At 47.0% G+C, this 21,374-nt stretch overlaps 1 protein-coding gene across 3 annotated transcripts in view; it reads right to left on the minus strand.

Moving 5' to 3' along the window:
- BMP2 (bone morphogenetic protein 2) overlaps window positions 1-9,835 on the minus strand; it is an 85,936-nt gene extending 76,101 nt beyond the window's left edge. For 2 of the 3 annotated variants that reach the window (XM_056356756.1, XM_056356757.1), the window contains exons 1-3: window positions 9,697-9,835; window positions 8,400-8,758; window positions 5,711-5,948 (exon numbers count right to left, since the gene is read on the minus strand). In XM_056356756.1, coding sequence (XP_056212731.1) covers window positions 5,711-5,948; window positions 8,400-8,751 — 590 coding nt within the window. In that variant the 5' untranslated portion in view covers window positions 8,752-8,758; window positions 9,697-9,835. Of the gene's footprint in view, window positions 1-4,277; window positions 5,949-8,399; window positions 8,759-9,696 lie in introns of those variants that run through there. The other variant, XM_056356755.1, reaches the window with a different exon arrangement.
- Window positions 9,836-21,374: the final 11,539 nt, after the last annotated feature.

The following is a 21,374-nucleotide window of genomic DNA, read 5'->3' on the forward strand; positions in this document are numbered from 1 at the left end:
AAGAAGTAATCTTAAAGTAATTTTTGAATTCTTTTTTGTGTCCAAGCCAGGCAAATGTAAAGGGCACACAAACTGTTACTTTCTCACGTGCCTGCAAAATATCTTAGGAGAAAAACAAAAAATGTGGAGTACAACAGAGTAATGTTAGATTCTGAAGGAGTTGGAGTTTCTTCCTTGTATATAGCAGTCTAACAAAATAAAAGACTGCCACTTTTACCCAGCACCCTCCTTACATACTAATCTGTAAAATCCAAGTGTCCTTCTGAACCTTTCCTATGTAACTAAAAAACAGTGGTTTGTGCCTGTAACAACCATTTATAACGTCTTTAAAAATACATTTTAATGCCTTTGGCTTTTCATCATTATTTTGAGCAGCTTAAGTCAACTGGGAGCAAAATTCATGGCTCTCATGTTCTCATGTTATAAGAACACAACAAATCAAGTTCCCAAAACAGCAGTCTGCCCTACCAAAAGGGGTAGCCTTAATATAAAGAAGAGAAACATTCCATATCCATAATTAGATAAATAATACTTCAGGCAAGATATGGCACCTTTAAAAGTGCCTTTTCAGTCTTGGATTTTTTCTCTGCTTGTTACTACAGAAACCATCTAGCAACCAGAATCTAAGACAGACTCCACCCAAAACAGAGAAAAACAATATAGACACAGTAGGCTTTTCCTACCCCCCTTTTTTTTTTTCCCCTTCCCCCCCCCCCCTTTTTTTTTTTAAAGGGTGGGTGAGTGCTAAGGAAAAGTATCTTACTGTGCAAAGGATAGGAGCATTTTGCATGCAGTTGAAACAGTAAAGCTCTGATTACAGATGGCAGAAATGAAAGCAGGGAATGAGTAATGAGCAATGAGAAATGCGTAATGCGGGATGAGGATATAATTTCCACACATCGGCTAAAGAAAGGTTTACACTCTTAAGCAATAAAAACAAACCATTAAGCCAGACCTGCACTGTCAGGAAGTATAAAACAGTTCTTGAAACTCTGCAGTTACTATACAAAAGCTTTTCATAAACTTTTGTTTCCTGATCTTCATAAAACATTAACATCAAGCTGCCATATGGCAATTAGCTGCCTCCTGAAATCAATAAAAAAACCCCCAAAAATCAACAAAATAGGAATAGCTGTACAATAAAATAGTTCAATAATTATCCTCTTCTAATAGTGTAGCAAAATGGGTCTAATATAAATGCAGTCCAGATGAGCGCGTTCTTCAAAGCTGAGAGTACAATAAATCATGTTCCTCTCCGAGCCTCATCAGTACTGATTGCACAAGCGAGACCTCTCCCTGCCTGGCAGTGGGGGAAGCAGGTGATAGTCTGTGGACACCCAAACCCCATTACCATATGAGCAGAAAAGGTCTCAACGCCTGATCATGATGAGCCCAGGTTAGCGCAGCAGAGCAGATCCTGCTCAGTGAAAATGGCCAATGCTCTCGGGAGAGCTTACCTCAACTGAAGATCTTCCCACGTCATTTTTACATGTTGCTGACCACAGAAGTCCAACTGAATTTTGCGCAAAAATTATCAAGCCACTCGACAAAGCTGTTACTGAGTCTCAAAAGGACAAGGAGAGATGCTGATCACATTTGTGTTTAGAGAGATGCTTATCTGAAATGCACAAAGGGTGACATTATCTATCACAATCTCTGCCTATATAGATTATATAAGTGCCTAGAAGCAATATGTTTAGGGGAAACCGGCTATAAGGCAACAAAGGCAATTTTGCCTTCGAGATCTTGTGCTTTTTCTCCTCTTAAGGAGAAAAAAGGAGCTAATTTCTTCTCGTAGAGTACTACAACACTAGTAAGTACTGGAGTACTGTGGTGACAGCATACCTTTACTATTTAGGATTATTTAGCAGTCGTTACCAGACTCAGATGTCAGAAAGCCCAAACCTTTCAGGACTGTCTGATCATCAACCCTATTTAGCAGAGTTCAGGACTCCAACTGATCTCTAGAACTTTTTACTACTCATGTATGAAAGTTTGTTGTTTCTTGAATTTTAAATCCTAACCAAACTCTTCAATGCAGCACTCTCACATCTCCAATCTGGAAAGGTTAAGGGTTAAGGATTTAAAGATACACTACAAAACAAATTCTGCAGAAATTTGTTGACATGCTGAGCTTGACACATGCATATTTCCTCCTCAAGATCAGCATGGAACTGATGATTCTGTGACTAAGCCTAAGCAGGTATAGAAACGCTTACGAGAGTGGGTCTTAATAGGTCTACGATTATACATTGGTCTCACAGTGTATTTTACTAAGGATGCAATTCTTTGTCAAGCAAGGAGGTTTACCTTCACAAGGAATACGGCATCACACCATGAGCCAGCTACTGCTCATGCACAGACAAGTGCAGTAGTCAATTTTTTTTAAACAAGATTAGCATCAACGTGTTCTCATGCCTTACAGGACAAGTAAAGCAGTCACCACTCCATACAAAGCCTCCCTCAATCTAGTTACACATGAAGGGCTAGGAGCTGTGAAACTTAAGCCTTGCAACACTGGAGTTTAGGATCTGGTTAGAAGAGCCATGGAATCTTTGCTGATTTCAGCAGGTTTGGGATCATACCCTTCCTGCTTATAGAAATGGTGCAATCTTCCAATTTTCAGCACTTTATGTCCAGCTTTTGCAATCTCAGGTTATACAGTACACTAGCACTGCTGTGACCACTGGCACAACCATGCATCACAATCAATGAATTCTTGCAGAACTTTTCAATGTGGCACATCCTCCGACTGACAGCCTTGCCAAAGCAACAGCCATAAACTTACTCATCACCAGTAAAGCTGTCAACCAGCAAAAGGCAAACTAAACTTGTGCACATATGACACTCCCCCCTAAAAGTATTAGCCAACAAAACAGCATCGGTCTTTTGAAAAACCAAACAGAGGTTGTCCGCCCAGTGAACTCATAGGCTACTACGTAGTATCAGCATGACCAATATCATCAGCTACCTCTCAAAAATAAGCAGAGCCAAACTGCACAGTGATGGATTGTTCTCTAATAGCTATTAAAAATACTGCTGGTACAAAGAAATAGGTAAGTTTTGTCTTGCCACAGAAACTTAACAGCTAGCCTAAGATATTTCTAAGCTCACAAGAGAAAAACAGAAGCAGCCAAGAGGAAATTAGGTTTTCTCTCCTCCTCTCTGTACCCGTTGCTTTTTGTGACCATTAGCAGTAGAGAATTGTTCTATGAGAAGACCTGCAAGACATCCTGAAGTTAGCCTTTCTGATCAACAAACCTATCTAGTACCTTTGCTGAAACTCAGATGATTCTGGTAAAAAAGGAGGTGTTTGGGGAGGGCCATGAGAAATAGGAGGTTTCTGTTAATAAAAAGTTAGGCTAGTAGGAGGCCCAAATCAGAGGCTCCCAGAGATGACTTAGAGAGGTCTCTAATGGGCCAACTGTACACATGGCTTTAGGAAGTACTACCTCAGTTCACCAAATCCAGAAACTGATCCACAACAGGGCACAAGGTGGTTCTGACATCTCTGGAGGTATCAGCACAGAGTCATCATTGATCCACTAAATACAGTGGAGAGCTCCTGAAATAGGCAGGAACCTACCACCAGCAGCCTATCACAATTTCATTCTGTTCCCAGCTTCAGTGCACTTTTCAGCAGATCACCAAAAAGCCAATTTAAGCTACTTTCCCACTCTACCACTTCAGCACAACTTTCACTCAACAATCAACACAGCCACTGTGTGGTTCTACAGCTAGTAACCTGACTGCCATACCAGTCTTTTAACGCACAACGGGCACAGTAAGCATTAGCTTCAATGCTGCGTTTGCCAAGAACAAATCATGTTTTTGCCCCTTACATGAAGGATTAAAAAAACAAGATGTAAGCACAAGTTATCCTTGTGATGACTGCACAAGTGAACCATTTTCTTCTCACAGATTGGACTTTTCAGAAAGAAATATAAGAGTTCTATCATTTATTATCTGAAATAGATTTAAACATTTGGGAACGGAGAAAAAAAAAAAAAGCTTTCAAACACAAAACCCTGGAAAGGAAGACAAGCTAATCTGCAAAACAGCAAGACCATCAGCTGAGGTTAGATACGAGGCTGCATATGACAACAGCTTGCTGTATGTAGGGCAAAAATTGAAGATTAATTTCACTACAACACTCCACAGAAGTGAGCTCTCATCTGAGGTGAGGAAGTATGCAATGCTTTTCCAACTGTTAAAGACAAGGGCTGGTACAAATCAGTTATTCCTCTTTAGCATACATAATCACAAAAAAAAAAAGATGACATTTTAGTTTTTATTATTTTATATTTGGCCAGGACTTTTAAAGGAAGGAATTTTAAAGGAAACATCAAACATTCACTTTTCTGTAGGTCTAGAAAGGATTCACTCTTCCCCCACCCCCACCTCCCATAGGATTTCTATTGGCCCTTCTTATATTCACACTGCAAATTAGTTGGGAATAGCAGTATTTATACTAGATCAGCAACGTCTGGTTCTTATCCAAATGTTCCACCTAAAGAGGATGCCAGTTCTCATGGATTGGACAGCCCACCCTGCAGCATTCCTGAGAATTGTACAATATAATCTTGAAAGTCAGCAGAGTGGATTATCCACTTTTTTCTGGACTTGAACTTGTGACCTTAACAGTAGCACAGCAGAAAGCAAATGTGCTATGCACTTTGCCATAGTAACCTTCCATGTATTCTTTTCAACTTAAATACACACAATTGAAACAGCTACAATTTTGGAAAATTATGTACAAACCCTATATTTTTTTCTTTTTGATTACATATAAATACAAATTAGCTATTCTTCTAAAAAGTGGTTATAATAGTAAATAAATACAAAATAAGAATCTGACCATTATACTTCATGTGCTGGGGTTAAACCCATATAAAATGTACAACTAAAATACATTTAAAATCTTTAAAGGAATATTTCTCTGATTAAAATATTTGTTTTCCCAACTTTTTCGTAGACATAAATATATTTTCAAAATAGTTGTGTTTTTTTCTTTCCATTTCATTACATAAATAAAGTCTTCATTGGGAAATATTAAAGTGTCAGCTTTTTTTTTTTTTGTATTTGTCTAATATATTTGCTGTGTTAGCGGCACCCACAACCCTCCACAACCATATCTTGATAGTTCTTTAATACAACTTTTTCATTTTCATCAAGGTAGAGCATGGAAATAGCACTCAGTTCTGTCGGCACACAGCAAGCCTTGGGGATTTTGGAATTCACTGAATTGACCAAAGTCTGAACAATGGCATGGTTTGTTGAGTTTAGATGATCTGCCAGTGGAAAAGGACATTCCCCATGGCAGTAAAAGGCACTATACCCCGGCGGGGCGACAATCCAGTCATTCCACCCCACATCATTGAAGTCCACATATAACGGATGCCTTTTGCAACTGTATTTGTGGCGTTTACGCTGTTTGTGTTTCGCTTGACGTTTTTCTCTTTTATGAAGCGGGTGTCCCTTGCCATCATGCCCAAACGTTACTAATAATGGCCTGAGCTGAGACCAGCTATCTTCATCCTGATGTAAAGACCTGCTAATCCTAACGTGCCTCTTGGAGGCACTGTTCTCTTTGTCCAAGTGAACCACCTCTACCACAAACCCATGATTAGGTTGTCCATGTGCAATCCACCTCAAAACAGCTGGCGTTACATCAAAACTTTCCCATTTACTTGCATTATGATGCACCAACCTGGTGTCCAAAAGTCTTGTGACAGGGTCCTTAGAGGTGGCTGTGGCTGGCTTTATAATTTCATAAATATTAATACGGTGATGGTAGCTGCTGTTGTTCTCAAAGGCTCCGTGCACCTGCTTCCGAAAAATCTGGAGTTCAGCTGAGGTGATAGACTCCTCATTAGGGATGGTAGTTAAATTAAAGAAGAAACGCCGTGCTGTTTTCCCACTTGTTTCTGGCAGTTCTTCCAAAACTTCTAATTTGATTAAACAGGGAAAATAAATTTAAAAAAAAAAAAAAGAGAGAGAAAAAATAATCAGTAGCTGAGACATGCAACCAAACCCCTCAGATAGCCTGCTCTTGGCAACTTTCAAGTGACAGCTAACGCATGTGACATACAAGATCTGAAAGACTTTCAGGCAGAAAATACCATCTCCCTTCTCTTTCTGTTTATTTACGCCAGCATGTCTAGCATGAAGCTAAGACTGCTTCATTCACTGTTACACATTTTGATTGAATACTGGTGCCCTTTGCATTCCAGGTGGTTACAATAAGTGGCAAGAACCATGCAGCATTACTTTGGAATTCAAGGACATTAGTGAGAAAAAAAAAAAAAAAAAAAAATCAAGCCCTATAGTTTGTGGGGGTCTGATGAGAATCATTAAAACCAATTGAAGACTTAGTGTAAGTATTGCATTTCTGCTGTTTTTAAGAACATGGCTCTAATACCAATTCCTTAAACTCCATTCTGAAAAATATTACTTCACAATTTAGGTGACTTACACATCTTAATTACAGGCAGTGAACTCAACATCTGTAATGGCACTGTACAAAGCACACCCTAGTATTTACCCAAAAGGGCCATGAAGAATGGCAGGAAGGTTCAACTGCTAGAAAGGGGTGAATGGTAAAGGGATAATGAAACAAAAGTCACTTCTGAACAACAGGTTTTCTAAACCACAAAAAAACCCCAAATTTAACAAGTCACTAAACCCCAGGCCATTCTCACCTTTGAGTCAACAAATAACTGAATGAAGCTCCAGAGGGAGTAAAATACATCTAGGGTTGCTAAGAAGCGTGTTGCTGTTGCAGACGTGGAAGAAATTAAAAGTATTTGCCAAAACAAATCTCTCTCAAATGATGGTTTTTAATTTTGGTGCTAAGCATCCTGGAGAAACATTCACTTTCTAAGGGGAAGCCATAACTGCTGTTAGCAGTTCTTAGTCACGTAAGCATTCCTCGTTGGATCCAGTACATCTTTTTGCATAAGGTAAGGCTCAGCTTTATGGTATTTCAGGACCAGACCAATACTTGTCAATACACAGACGTTTTGAGTAGTCCTTCTGCTTTTAAGAAGCCAGTAATACCAAGTGAGATCTTGGTGAAATAATGGACTCACACTGACTTTCTTCTTAATTTTGTGAAAATTATAGAATAGCTTTTATCTCAAAACCAGTCTTTGATGTAACAATACGACTGCTTGAAACTGCAGCCTTTTTACATTTGCCTAAAACCTATAAACTTTGCCCTTCTGGCTCCTCTCTTGTGTAGCCCCTTGCCTACCATGCTCAGGTTTAACATGAATGACCCATGTGCTGGCTTCTCCCCGTTCACTACTAGGTGTTTACTTTCCACGTAGGGAAATACAAACAATGAGAGGTTAAGTTTCATCATTCATCTCCTTTCTCACGATAAGGCTTTCTACTAAACAGCACATCCGCTTCTCCAAGGCCAGCTGCTTTATCCATCAGAAACATTAAATACTAATGAACTTCTTTTCTTGACGCAGTTTTGTGTTAAAAGCATGGAAAACTGTGTTTTCGTTGCTTTTACAGCAGGGCCACGGCACCTGCATGCCAGCACCAGAGTCTAGCAGCCAGGAACAATTACAACCTGGGGAAACGTTTCCCAAAGAGCACGCGAGTGACACGCGCGGCACCGGCTCCACGGGCCTACCCATGCCGTGGCTAATGCCACGGCGACTGCTAGGTAAGCTGGGAAACCCACCCTGCTGCTCAGCAAGGGCCTGTCCCAGAGGGCCCGCTGCCTCGGTGGGCTGCAGGTGAGGAGGGGCGGAGGTGCCGCCGGGCTGCAGCGCTGCGTTTGGCCAGGTTACCTGCAGGTGACAGCCAAAATCTTGCCACAGGGCTGTCGCCAGCCCGGGTGCTGGCGGCTGGGGGCGGGGGCACAGCATGTGTCCGGGCTAAAGAGCTGCTCGACGGCGGGGCGAGGGACCGGCCGAGGAGGCTGCGATTGATTGTTCCATTGATCTCTCACGGGGATTAGATAAGGATTAGGAACCTCCGCGGCGGCCCCGGCCCAGCCGCGCCTTAGGGAGGCTTTCCAGCTCTCTGTCGCCTCGCCAAAGAAAAGCGATCTGTGGGCACGCTTGCTGTGGGGCCGCTCGGTTTTAGCGGGGGGGGAAAAAAAAAAAAAAAAAAGTAAATGAAAGGGGCGGCTCTGGCCGGACGGAGCGGGACGCCAGAGCCCGGTGCCGGGGCTGTGGCCGCGCAGCCGGCGGGAAGCCGCCCGCCCCACCGCACCCGGCGAACGCCGCGCTACCGACGGCCGAGCCTCGGCGCTCCCGGAGAGGAATCCGCCCCGACGCTCCTCCTCCGACCCTCCCCTTTCCCCTCCGCTCCCTCAGCCCGTCCCGCGGCCCCACACCGCCACCCGCGCCCGTGCAGGGCCCCCCCGCCGCCCCTACCTTCGTGGTGGAAGCTGCGGACGGTGTTGGCGCGGCTGGCGGCCCTCTCCAGCGGGTAGCCCAGGGCCGGCGGCTGCCCCAGCTGCTGGCCCGCGTGCAGGCGGTAGAGGTCCAGCATGTAGGGGGGGATGACGACGTCCTTGCCGGGGCTGGGCCGCCGCTTCAGCCCGAACATGTGGAGCAGGCGCAGCTCGAACTCGCTGAGGAGGTCCTCGGGGCGCTGCGCGGCCGAGGCGGCGCGGCCCGGCTCGCTGAAGCGCCGCCGGCCCACCTCCGGCATGAGGCCGGCCGCGCCGCCCAGCAGCACCTGGCAGAGCAGCAGCGCCAGGAGGGAGCGGGTCGCGGCAACCATGATCAACCTGCGCGGAGGAGGAGGAGGCGATGGGAGCCAGTCAGCGCGGACACCGCGCCGGGGGAGCGCGCCGCGGGGGGGGGGGGGCGGGCGGGGGCGCTCCGCAGGTGGGTCCCACCCCGGCGCCCGGCCGGGCCCCCGCGGCGGGGCGAAGCGCGGGCCATGGTGAGCGGCCCCCCGCCGCGGCCCGGCCGGCACCGGAGCAACCCCCCCGCCGCGGCCCCGTCGGGCCGCTTCAGGTGCTCGGCGGCGCAGCGAGGCAGGCAGATCCCCGTGGCAGGAGATCAAAGGGAGCGAGCCGGGCCGGGCCGGGGAGGGGGAGCGGCGCGGAGCGGGCCGATCCGATCCGCAACAAAGGAGCGCGGAGGTGAAGGGGCGGAGGGGGCGGCCGCTGTCAGCGCGGCCGGGGCCGGGCCGCTGCCCTCGGCGGGGCGCAGGTGTGCGCCGGCCCGGCCCGGGCCTCCCGGGACCGCTGGGCGAGGGAAAGCGCCCGGCGCCGGGCGAGGGAAGGGGCGGCTGCCCGGCCGACGCGCCCGGCGACCTCCCCGCTGCGCTCCCGTCCCGACCCCCGTCTTCCCCTCCCCGCGCCGAGCCGCGCCGAGCCGCCGGGGCTCGGGGCCGGCTCCGCTTCCCCCGCGCCGCGGCTCGGCGGTGGGGCAGCGGCTTCCCCCAGCGGAGAGGAAGGGAGGGCTGCTTTCCCTCGGCGGAGTGGAAGAAGGGGAAGGAGGAAAATACAAATCCTGCTACGTCCTTAGCCAAACCCACAGGATGATATTCTGCCCCGTGAAACTCTGCGCTGGATTATCATTATTATTATTATTATTATTGTTATGATTAGTGTCCCGTCCCCCCTCTCTCTTCCAGAGCACTAGCACCTCCGCCGTGGCCCACGGAGTCATCCTGCGGAGGAGGCTTTCAGCGGATCTGCGACCGCCGGAGTTATACCTGTGTGCAGCAGCAGGGGTTGTGTCTGCAGGAGGGTTTTCTGCTCTCGGGGTGTTTTTCCCGCATCACTTGGTGTTACTCCAAACTTCGCTGCTGCTCCTCTACAGCTGCCGAGCAGAAAACAGAAGTTCCCTGAAGTACAGTCCGCCTCAGAAACATACTTTTAGCAGCTGGTTGAAGAGGCAGAAGGCAAGTCCCGGCCAGGGAAGGGCTTCTCCCTTTTAAAAGCAGCGATCGAAAAGTTGTTGCTTCTTCTTCTTCCTCCTCCTCGCGTGTGTGTGCGTGTGCCTGCCCGTGAATGGGTCCCTATGTGTCTATGGAGTTAAAAGGCTCCTTTTAAAAAATGTCCTTTGCATCACCCGCACCAGACAAATGGACATTTACTGAGGCTCCCGCAGCAACATTAAGATGAAGCTTGACTTTTCTCCGCTCCCTTAAAAAGAAGAAAGGAGGGAGGAGAGAAGGAAAAAAAAAAAAAAAAAAAAGGGTGGGGAGTAGCCTGCTGCCGGCCCGCGTGGAGAGCCGCGCTAGGGAACAGCGCTGGGTGCCCCGCCGGGCCAGCCGCCTCCCGCACCGCACCGCACCATTGCCGGGGGTGCCCGGCCGCCGCCGGGGCTTTTTGTTGCGCGGCGATGTCACGACCCCGGAGGCTCGCGGGCCCGCGCCAATCACAGCCGCCCTGTGGGAGCGGGCTGCGGCCCCGCACGGCTTTTTAAAGGAGACGCCGCCTCCCTCCCCTCGCTCCTTCCCTCCCTCCTCCCTCTCGCCCGCTCCCTCCCTCGCCCGGCCGCGGCTGCCGCAGCCGCCCCAGCCCGGGTCGCAGTGCCGCCGGGACGAGGGATGGGGCGGCTGGGCTGGCCCGGCCCGTTAAGCATTGCCACCGGTGGCAAGCGGTACCGAGCCGAGTCCGCGTCCTGCACCCGGGCGGCCGCGTCTCGCCGCCGGGCCGGGCCACGGCCGCCCGGGTGCAGGACGCGGACCTGGCCCGAACAATGCCCCGTTGTGCGGCCCCGATCGCTCCCAGGCTCCGCCGCCGCAAATCGGATTAGCGCCGTGCCCCGGCCGGCCGGGGCTGCCGAGGTGGTAAGGTGTGAAGGTCACGTAAGGTTCCGGGAGAATCCCGGCGCTTTACAAGCGGTTGAAATCGGGGAGTTTCTGTTTCTGCCCCCGCCAGCAGCAGTGCGCGGGAGCCTGCTCCCCTGCCCGGCCGTGCCGGGGCTGTGCCCCGCGGGGCGAGGGCTGGGAACGCGGGGGTTCCCCCGCTCTCCGCCCCACAGAGGAGCGCCCGGGCTCGGGAGGAGCCAGTCTCCTCCGGGAGGGCTGCTGCCGTGCCACCGGCTGCGGGCTCAGCCCCGGCCGGCCGTGCCGAGGCGGCGGGGGTGGTTTATTTTAAGATGTGGCTGCCCTCCAGTGGTGGAAATGCGGCGGCTCCCCGGGCCCGGAACGGCAACCCCGTCGCAAAGCACCCGCGGCCCCTCGCCTCCGCCCGGCACCTGCCCCGGGGCCGAGTCGCGCTCCGCCGGGGCCGGGCCGGGCCAGTGGGGCGGGCGCCCGGCCGTGCCCACGCCGGTGCTGCCCCGGTTCGCAGCCCGGACTGCCCGTTGCGGCTCCCGCATCGCCTCTACGGCGGGCACGGGGGAGGGCGGAGGCGGCCAGGGTGAAGGCAGCAGGCCCGCACGCGGTGCTATCGGGTCCCCATCCCAGCTACGTCCCTCGCTCCCTTTGGTGACAGCGGCAGATCTTTTCGTCCCGGTACGATTCAGTAACTTGTGGCAGGGGTGCAGCCCTCTGCCCGTCTCCTGCCTGTCCGCTCGGGCTCCGCGCTAGGGCCCGGCCCGCCCTGCGCAGCCCTGCCGGACCCAGCAGCTCAGGGTCCCGCCCAAGCCCAAGCCGGCGCACGCCGTCGTTAGCCGGGTCCCGGTGCTGTGGCAAGCTCCTTCCCGGCCCGGCCAGCACCCTGTGCTGCACCTTCTCTTCCAAATACCTCTCAGGGGCTTCATTTGCAAAAGACACAGCCAGCCTTTGACACCTTGAATTACTGCGGAGGAGGATTTAAAGCAATAACAACTGAGACAGCTCCATTACCAGCTCCTCCTTTGGGAGCGGCCTTTTCCCTCCATCTTACGACTTTTCCGTGTAGGAAAACCACCGATTTTGGGCAGGAATTCAGCACATCTGGGCTGGAATAATTCCTCCCATGGACCACCACCTCCCGCCTTTCCGGTCACTAGTTACAGTGACTTCAGCTGTACCGGTGAGATGTCACTGCAGGATGAGGTGCTCACACGGGGCAGAACAAACCACCTTAGAACTGCACCAGCATAATTAAAGAGCTGGGAAAGCTCCTTCGCACCTACAACTCCCAACGCTTGGTAACCTGATTTTCACTCGCCACAGCGCATATGGCAGGAGAAGTGACACAGAGCGAGGTGAAATCCTTCAGAAGTTTAGTTACTTTTCCGTTGCATTCCAGCACAGATAATGTTTAATTTTATGACTTCCTGCAAGTCTTTAGCATGAACTGAAAGTGCGTGCAGTGTGACTTCAGGGTATGCCAATTATGTAAATCAGCACTAAAATAACAATGGCAACATAGTTTACACATCACTGACATTAAATGAGCACTTCAACTTCTAATTGCCATTCCAGTTCAATCTGTAGTGGGTCATGCCAGGAAAAAGTCATTTCTTGCCTCAACACTTACTCCCTGTGCCTGGAGCATAGGCTGTACTGTATGCCCAGCTTCGCGTTATCTCCAGGAGCTTTCTATATTAGGGTGATGAGCCTTTAAAAGGGAGAAGCGTGTTTGTGGTTCTTCTGGAGCCATGCATATACTCTGATCTGATATCAAGAGGGTCTTGTAGGTTTTCCCCTCCCTGATTTTAAATATAAATAGGCTCTCACAGTCTTCCATTCTCTTGGCCATAATACACGTTTCCCCTTCTAATTTGTCATCTCTCAGTCTACTTGCATCAGGAGCTGCTGGGGCACTGACTGCCTTCCCATCTGTTTCCATGAGGTCCCAAAAGACAACACTGAAGCACTTGTAACACGTTCCCCTGAATGCACTGGCACCCACACCAGAGCCTCAGACCTTCCCCATGTAGAGACTTCTCACCAAGGCAGATCTGGCTCTCTTTCAGCCAGCGCCCTGGAGAATATGGGGAATAAAGCCCTCAAAGTGTTATCCATGAAGGTCTGGTTATGGTTCATGCCTCATCAGCCCAAGAACCGAATAAATACCCCTCTGCAGAGCCCACTGCCCTTGAATACCGCATTCAGGCCTGCTCCCGCTGCATCTCTAGTGTCAGCGCACCTCAGGTCACAAACTGAGAAGCATCTACCATGACAGAGAACATTAGAGACGGGTCTATTTAGGTACAACAAATGCAGCACTTGGTCTGTGGGGTGCACGCAAGCCAGGATGTGCCCACCCAGACTTCCAGCTCCCCAAACGAGCCTTTGCAGTAGACGTAACACCCTTGTCCCCTTCCCACCCCTACAGCTGTGCCATTGTTCAGACTTTGGTCAATTCAGTGACTTCCAAAATCCGCAAGGCTTGCTGTGTGCCAACAGAACTGAGGGCTATTTCCATGCTCTACCTTGATGAAAATGAAAAAGTTGTATTAAAGAACTATCAAGATATGGTTGTGGAGGGTTGTGGGTGCCGCTAACACAGCAAATATATTAGACAAATACAAAAAAAAAAAAAGCTGACACTTTAATATTTCCCAATGAAGACTGACTTTATGTAATGAAATGGAAAGAAAAAAACCCAAAGCTCAACATGATGCATTTCCTGGTGCTGCAATTCCTCACAAGCTTTGTGAAATTGAGGAGTCGAGCAGTACATCAGCTAAAGATCCAGCCCTATTGTGGTGGGCTCCCACTTAATTTCATTTTACAGAGTTACTTTTCAGATCAAGCCTGCTCTTCAGCTAAACTCCTGCCATAGAGAGAAACCACCATTTATGCTGAAAAGACCTGATACAGATGCAGTTTTAGGAAACATGACCATGCATATTTGTTAATCTCCTTTGTGAAACTTCATTTCCCTGCTTGTGAACTTTGTATAGTTATCTGGACTGATTAATTTCTTTCTTCTTTCCCACATGCATTCTCTCTTGTTTGTTTGTTTGTTTGTTTTCTTGGGTGTTTTGTTTGTTTGTGGGGTTTTTTTGGTTTAGTATTTTTTTTGAGAGGTGTTGAGCCAGTGAATACTCAGATAGCAGCACCTGCTGCTAAAGTTTCAGATACAGGTGTTCCTTTCCAGGACCCAAACACAGCTGATAGATCTCAATTTCAGGTATTGTTGGGTTTTCTTAGTTAAATGATAGAAAGGTATCCCAATAAGGATAGGTTTTATAACATGGTGAGAGTCCTTTTTCAAGCCTAGAGGGGGAAAGAAAAAAATCTTTTTCCCCCACAACATTTTCTTCTTACAAATACTATACCAAGTCACATTTATATACTGCCACCACATAGTGTCTTTTTTTCCAACCTGGGTAAATTGCAGCCATCGTTGTTGGCTTCAGCTTCAGGAAAAAAAGCATCTTCAAGACTTCAGCTTGACGAACTAGATGAGAAATGGTCCCTGGGGTCTCTGACCGTAACTTGTAATCCTTAACAAAATCACCCAATTTCTGATCTAGTTAGAGACACAGGTCTGCAGAAACACTTGCATCACTCTATGTTGATAGTCCATAGTTTTACTACTCAGTTCCAGCAGACCAGTTAGACCAATGCTGAGCATTTTTGAAAATTCCCACTTTAGACCACTGTCCCCTGGATATGATAAGTGAGACATGAAATATTAATAGTAGTGAGATTTTTTATAGAATTTGCACTTTTTAGTGAATAAACCTCTTGGTAAAAATCTGTGCTGAAGTATGAAGCACATACATAGTACAGCATCAAATGCTAGAGGGGCGACTTCTGAGAATGAGTTAAGATGTGTTAGTGATGTTGAGGTTTTGGCTTCATAACACGTGGAGATTATCTGAAAGCTTTTCTGTTCCTGAACTGTGCTTCCTGTTGGCATCTGTGTGAATATGATGTGTGGCCGTTCTTTAAATTATTACTTACTACTGTTTTCTAAAGACATATTTTTCTTTTGGTGGTTTGTTTTTTAAGATCTATCAATTGTCTTTGCTGCCCAGCCTGTCTCCTGTTCCTTGAAGGATGGATTCTCACCTAAGAAGCCGATTTACAAAATAGTGATTTGTTTTTGAAAAGGGGAAGGCAGTTTATTCAGAAATGTCTATTTCTTTCTTATTCACCTTTGCTGAAATCTGGCAGCTCTTCAAAGCTGTTGCTCTGTTTCACAGTGAGTCTCAATTTCATTCATCAAATCTCAGCTTTCCTTCCTACACAGTGGCAGGGAAATTGGAATTTATCAGGAAATACAATGCAGACCTAGTATTTTCTGCATTTCCAGTATGTCTCCATCACTAGCAAACAGTAACCATTGCTCCTAATAATGTTACATCCATCTGCAAATCCAGGCTGCAGTAACCAGTTCACATGGCTGTGCAACTTTTAAGTTGTAAGAGAAATTCCTACAGTTTGTAATACAATTGTTGGGGAAAGAGGAAAAAGGGAGGGTAACAGGATAACCTTTTATTTTTACTGTTTTCCCTTTGATGCTACAGAGTTCCAAATTTCAAAATCCAGTATCTGACCTGCACCTTTTATCATTAAGAGATTTAAAAAATGACCACAACACCTCTGTACAGCCTGGAAAACAAATGAGCAACCAGACAGATTCCTAGGCACTTCCACCATGTATGTACATTTCATTATGTGCAGTATGAATAGTCACAGGCTGTCAGGTTAGGGAGATTCAGTAGGCAGTGAACTGACTTAAGACTCAGGAGAGCTCTATTTTCTTCCCAGCGATAGAAGTGTCCTTCCTCTTCCCTTTGCACCCTAGTTTTCCCACCTTGGAAATGGGGATGATGATGCTTGACCCTACCTTGTAAGTCCTTCAAATAAAAGCACTAAGAGTTAGGCACTGCTATTGTCTGGGGATAAATACTAGGTTAATGCCAATAGTAATCTCAAATATCTGGAATCCCAACGCTCAGTCTTGCCTTAAAGACAGTGTCAAAATTCCTACTGGTTTTGATGGTACAGGCTCACATGTTTAAGTGATGAAGAGGTAGGGATGTCAGAAGTTTCAGAGCAAAGAAGGGTTTTTTAATTATGTAAGTCTTGTTAGTTAGACAATGAGGCGAGGGTGTTCCCCCACATAAAAGAGAAATGGCTGCGTCACAGATGGTCCACTTCAGGAGCTTATAATTTCATCATGGCAGAGACACTGACGTCAAGAAAAATGGAGGATAATATAAAGTTACGCATATTGCCTTAAGAAGTGCATATTTTAGCAGTGAAACTGGATAATGTTTTGCAATTAAAATAAAATAAAGGCAAGCATGACGTTCTGTTTAAGCAGATTGTCTGTATGAAGGCTTTATTGTAGCTGCAGATTTAGGGCATATGAAAAGGTTTTCTGTGCTCAGTTGCAGGATGAAAAACATTGCATCATCAAGCATTCTTGTTCTCTAACACTTCTTTGCCAGTATGCCTTTGATAATGAATGCTTGCAATTTTATTTTCTGGTGTAAAGTCATGTTTTCTCAGGTCATTATCATTCCAATTTTTAAATATCCTCTTAAAACTAGACAGAACTACTGAAAGTATAGTAAAGCTTTGTGCCTGCTCTGTGGCATGTGCTCGGTACAAGCGATCAGCTGCTGCACCTGCTTCACACTGGGAGTAAAGCTATTTGCAAGTTGCTTTCAATTGCATCCCTTGTTCCTAGCTCTGCCCAGTTTCCAGGGAAGCTCTGATGGGCACAGGTCTCAGTCCAACCACCACCCTGTAGCTTTAATTTGGTAGCTTGTTTGCTTGCATCCTACAAAATTTACTGACTGGGAGGGTTCTTAGGAGAACAACATCCTCTGACCATTCCCAAGCTCTTGTCTGCCGCAGTGCTGCAGCTCTCCCTCTGCGGCATTCCAGAAAGCACACTCTAAATTGCAGAAACTAATTATTAGTGGCACACACTGAACTGCTTCAAGGTATCGTTTACCCTTGGAAACCATGTGTAGCCCCAAAGCCATACTGCTCTTCCTGGATTCGGTCTCTCCGTTTCTGTTCAAGAGGAGGAAGAACTGCTGCTTCCGTTTAACCAAAGGGCAAAAGGTGCAGGGGAGCGGTGAAAGGCTGTTTGTCTAAGAGGTATACAGGGGGCCAAAAATCTGTGTAGGACACACCGAGATTTTCGACGATGCATAATCAGGTTAGACACAGGTTTTGGGTTAAACACCCAAAACTTCAGTGAGACTTTAAGTACTCAGCTCATGTAGAATTTTTTGAGAAGCCCAATACCAAATCTATTCCCCAATAGTTTCCTGACAAATTCCCACAGTGCCTTGTCCACGGTTCTTGCTGCAACTCATAAATCGTAGCAGGAATATAATCTCATCCAACTACAGAGAAAAGCTCTGATCTTGTAAGAGTCTATCTGTGCTGAAGAGAGAGGGTTTTTTTACAACCTTGGTCAGGACAATAAAGATACTGGTCAGGGTACTGACATACAGGTTTGTTCCCAAACCGGATCAGTCACTGTAGCAGAGGTACGCAGTGGATTCCCTCACTTGCTGTGCCATCACCTCCTCCCTTTTGCTTTTCTCCAGGCCCCACTGCAGGATGGGTGTTGTACAGCCACCCTGCCTAGCACTTTGGGAAAACCTAGGCCAACCCTTACATTCCTTAATACCTTTAATTACTTTCCCTCACCACACCTCAGCTTCCTCCTTTTTTCTGAAATTTGTAATGACCTATCTACCCTTAGTTTACATGCTTGTAAAAGCACATCCCTCAGCCTGTTCAGGTTTAGGCCGAAAAAGCAGTACCATAAAACATGCATGATGTGCAGCATTGCCCAGTTACTAATTCCATTATTCCAATCAGTTCTGTGTTCCCTAACCTGACCTGTGCAGCCTCGACATTGTATTACCGTAGAAGATTTTCCCTTTCTTACATTTTCTGGTTTCTATGCAGTATTTATGCGTATGGGCTCAGTAAACATTCACATCCACTTAACATGGGTATACTAAACATTGAATACATTCCTTTAGTCAGCCATGGAATAAACTCCTTTCAAATAAACCAAAATACTAAACAAACAAACAAGCTGGGGAACCATGGAATAAACTCCATTTATGTTGTACATTTGACCTTCTCACTTGCTCTCTGCTCCCCTGTGTACCTCCCAAGCCTCTGCATACAGACCTAACAGCCACTGGATTTTGGAAAAGAAAAAGGAACTGCACCAAAATTTCTCCAGCCGCTTTTTGTATGACAGAAAAGGCAGCCAGCACATGAGTCAGGGAAGAAGCAAGATCACCGCAAGCCCAAGGTTGCCTCCTCTAATAATTTCAGACAGACTGAATTGATTCTGTAAGTCCTGGTTCAGATGCTCACACAGCCTAGGAAGAACCCTGAGGACCTAAAAACTTAAGTGTAATAAATCCTTGAAAAATTAGGGCCACTGTCTCCATACCAGTGGAAAACTGAAATTCCAAGTTGCACAATCAAATGTGACATTCATTTCTGCAGCTGGTGGGAAAATGCTTTCCTTACAAAATAAATTTAATAAAAATAGACTGGTTTGTATCTAATTTTTCCCAAAGCAACTTCTAAAATGTCAGACATTAATATTAAGGAAGTTTGATAGATTAAAAAAATACACCACTGTTAATAATATGTAAATATTATTTCTTCCTTCCTTCCTTCCTCCCTCCATTCACTTACAATATTGGTCATGTTCTGATAAAAGAAGCTGAATTTAACAGGGCCAAAACTGTTGAAAAGCGTTTCTACAAACTCTCCAAATGAATATACACATACATGATAAAATAAAGGTTTATTTCCCTTAAGCTGAAGTGATTCCCAGCTGGCCTGACTGAATGCCATTTGCACTGCATTGCCATGTGTATCCAGGCAGCTGTACACATATTTGACATGTTTGTTTTCATTAGAAATAATTAATTCTAATTTCATTAGAAATACAAAATTCCTCTACACCGGATGACGATGGCTTCTGTTTGAAATATTTCTCCTGTATTTAACAAGCCTTGTAGATTCTCAGATTGAAAATCTCCACTACATAGAAGAGCTAGGGTAGCTCCCATGCATCATGTTAGTTAGGCCATAAAATTTGGGCAAAGTAGCATACAGGCCCTGTGCTGGTCTGCTGTGTGCATATGGATTTTGATGACGGCATATCTCAGCCATATTGCTGAAATGAGCTGTGTATGTGTCTATGTAGACTCGCTACAGGTATTCGTTGCTTTTACTGCTAACTCCAAAGCAATAACCAAAGGCAAGAATTGAAGACTTCAGTGATGTGTTTGGTCTTATGGCTCATGGGGAGTTGTCCTGGTGTGTTAAGCTGTCCGATTCATGCATTCTGCAGGCAAAAGATGTGTACAAACTACCAAAGTAACTCAAACAGATGCTGCTGATATTTGTCAGTCCCAACACATTGGGTATCAGCCATTGCAGCAGTTAGCTTTAGGGTCTAAAGTCCATCTCCTTGCCTTTTGATCTGCTCTGTGGCTTTCCCAAAACCCCATGTGGAAAGGAGGCTCCTGAGCTGCCACATGGTGATCATTTAAATTAAACATTTTTAAACAAAGCAGCAGATTAGCAGAAGGACTATCCCCATTGTGTTCAGAGAAATAGTATTTTTCAGTGTCCCTCAAGAGGGGTATAACTGCTCCTGGCAATCCCTTCATTAGTTCTGCCACTGACAAAGGGGTTTATAATACCACTACTTTGATATAAACAATGGAATAAAACCATAAAAGGCTGAATAACCTACCTGAATGAGGAGGCTTTAGAGCTCCTTTCTCACTTTAATATTTCACATCCTAAAAGCAGAAGAGACCTCAGCATCAGATCCCATCTTAAGGGAAAAATGAAACCCCAAATTAACTGTGGGGAAGTGTTCAAGGCCAGGTTGGATGCAGTTTTGAGCAACCTGGTGTAGTGGAAGGTGTCACTGCGTATGGCAGGGGGGCTGGAACTAGATGATCTTTAAGGTCCCTTCCAACCCAAACCTTCCTGTGATACTATGATTCTGTGAAGTGGATCTCTCTCCCCCTTATTGGCCAGTGGCGTGTAGCATGGACATTTGGCAGCTGGCAACTGCAGCTTGGAAGGCTTCAGTCACTGTACTGGGCTTGCAAAGCCAACACAGGCAAGGCTTTCAGGCCAGAAACTTGGGTTCAGGTGGCAGAGTGTCTCTAGTTTCTCCCCAGTTTATTGAAACCACAACGCTTCCTTCACTTGTATCCAAGGCACTATTTACACCCACCTTGGGTATTAACTAAAAATCCAGGTCCAGCAGTGCCAAAGCCACCTGTCACATCACTGCCCAAGCTCAAAGACATGACAAAAAAGGTATATTTTCCACTTCTTCCCTTCCCTTCCTGAAGCAAAATCTTCTCCTTCCAAAGCCCAGGGCAAAATTCCATGGGAGCAAGCTAGACCCACAGCTCTGTTTGTATCTCTTCCTCGAAGGCTACATCTCTACTAGTAAATTAAGTGTGCCTGGGAACATTCCTGGGCATGGAGGCCAGCTGGCATGGAAAATCCTGATTCACTGCTAGCTTCCACACCAGGGTGGCTGCATGCAAACTGCTGCTTGGGGATGGTCCCAGGAATGTTAGAACAAACCAGGGCTAGAAACCATTTTGGAGAGAGCTTCTTTGCCAGGCCCCAAAGCATACCAGAGGTGTCCTGACAGTACAACCAGTCACGGGCTTTTGGCTGGGCCCAAAAGTTCCCAGGCACTGCTTTATTTACTAGCCCAGGTGTAGCCCAAGGCCATGCCTACCTCTGCCTGCCCGGGTACCACGGGGAAGACACAGGACCTAGATTAACACTGTCATCACTTTAGTCAGCTGATCGTGATTTCATACACTTGTTGAACGCACCTTTTATGAATCCAGAAGTTGTTGATAAGAGAGCGTTTAAAGCAGCCTACAGGGGAAACCACTTGAAAGCGGAGTTGCAGTGATCCAGAGAGCAGCTCTGGGGCAGGCCTGGACCGAAACAGGGTGCAATCCCAGGGTGCTGCTGAGCTGTGGTGAGGTGAAAGGACTCCCAAGGACTCCTGCAGGGCTGTGCTCAGCCATTCCCACAGACGAGCTGAAGGATATTTGCCGCAAATTGAGCACAGACTTGCCAGAATCTGTGGAGCTCTGCATTGGCACACTAGCAGCATGTACCACAACATGGTTTTGCATTGTGTTTGGTCCACAAGCTGGTCCAAACTGGCACCCAGCTTGTGATTGGCATCTTCTTTATCAGGGTGTCACGCTATAGCCATAAACCCTGTTCTGGTTGCAGGGAACAGTGAAAGGGATCGCCTTTTCCTCCCACATCCTCACTGAAGGTTAGTGCTGCCTCTGCTTCACATGCACAACCACTCTCTAACTCAGGTCTCCCCATATACTCCAAGTTAGAATAAAACTTCTCTATGCATTTAAGCTAACTCCAACTATTTCCTCCGGACCAGGTTAGGAAACAATTGTATGTGCTGTTCTGCTGGCAGGTGAAAGGCGAGAGGCAGCTCTGAGGAGGGAAAGAGGTGCAGGGATGAG

The sequence above is a fragment of the Falco biarmicus genome, chromosome 12, assembly GCF_023638135.1.
Source record: "Falco biarmicus isolate bFalBia1 chromosome 12, bFalBia1.pri, whole genome shotgun sequence".
In the NCBI taxonomy this organism is placed as follows: Eukaryota; Metazoa; Chordata; class Aves; order Falconiformes; family Falconidae; genus Falco; species Falco biarmicus.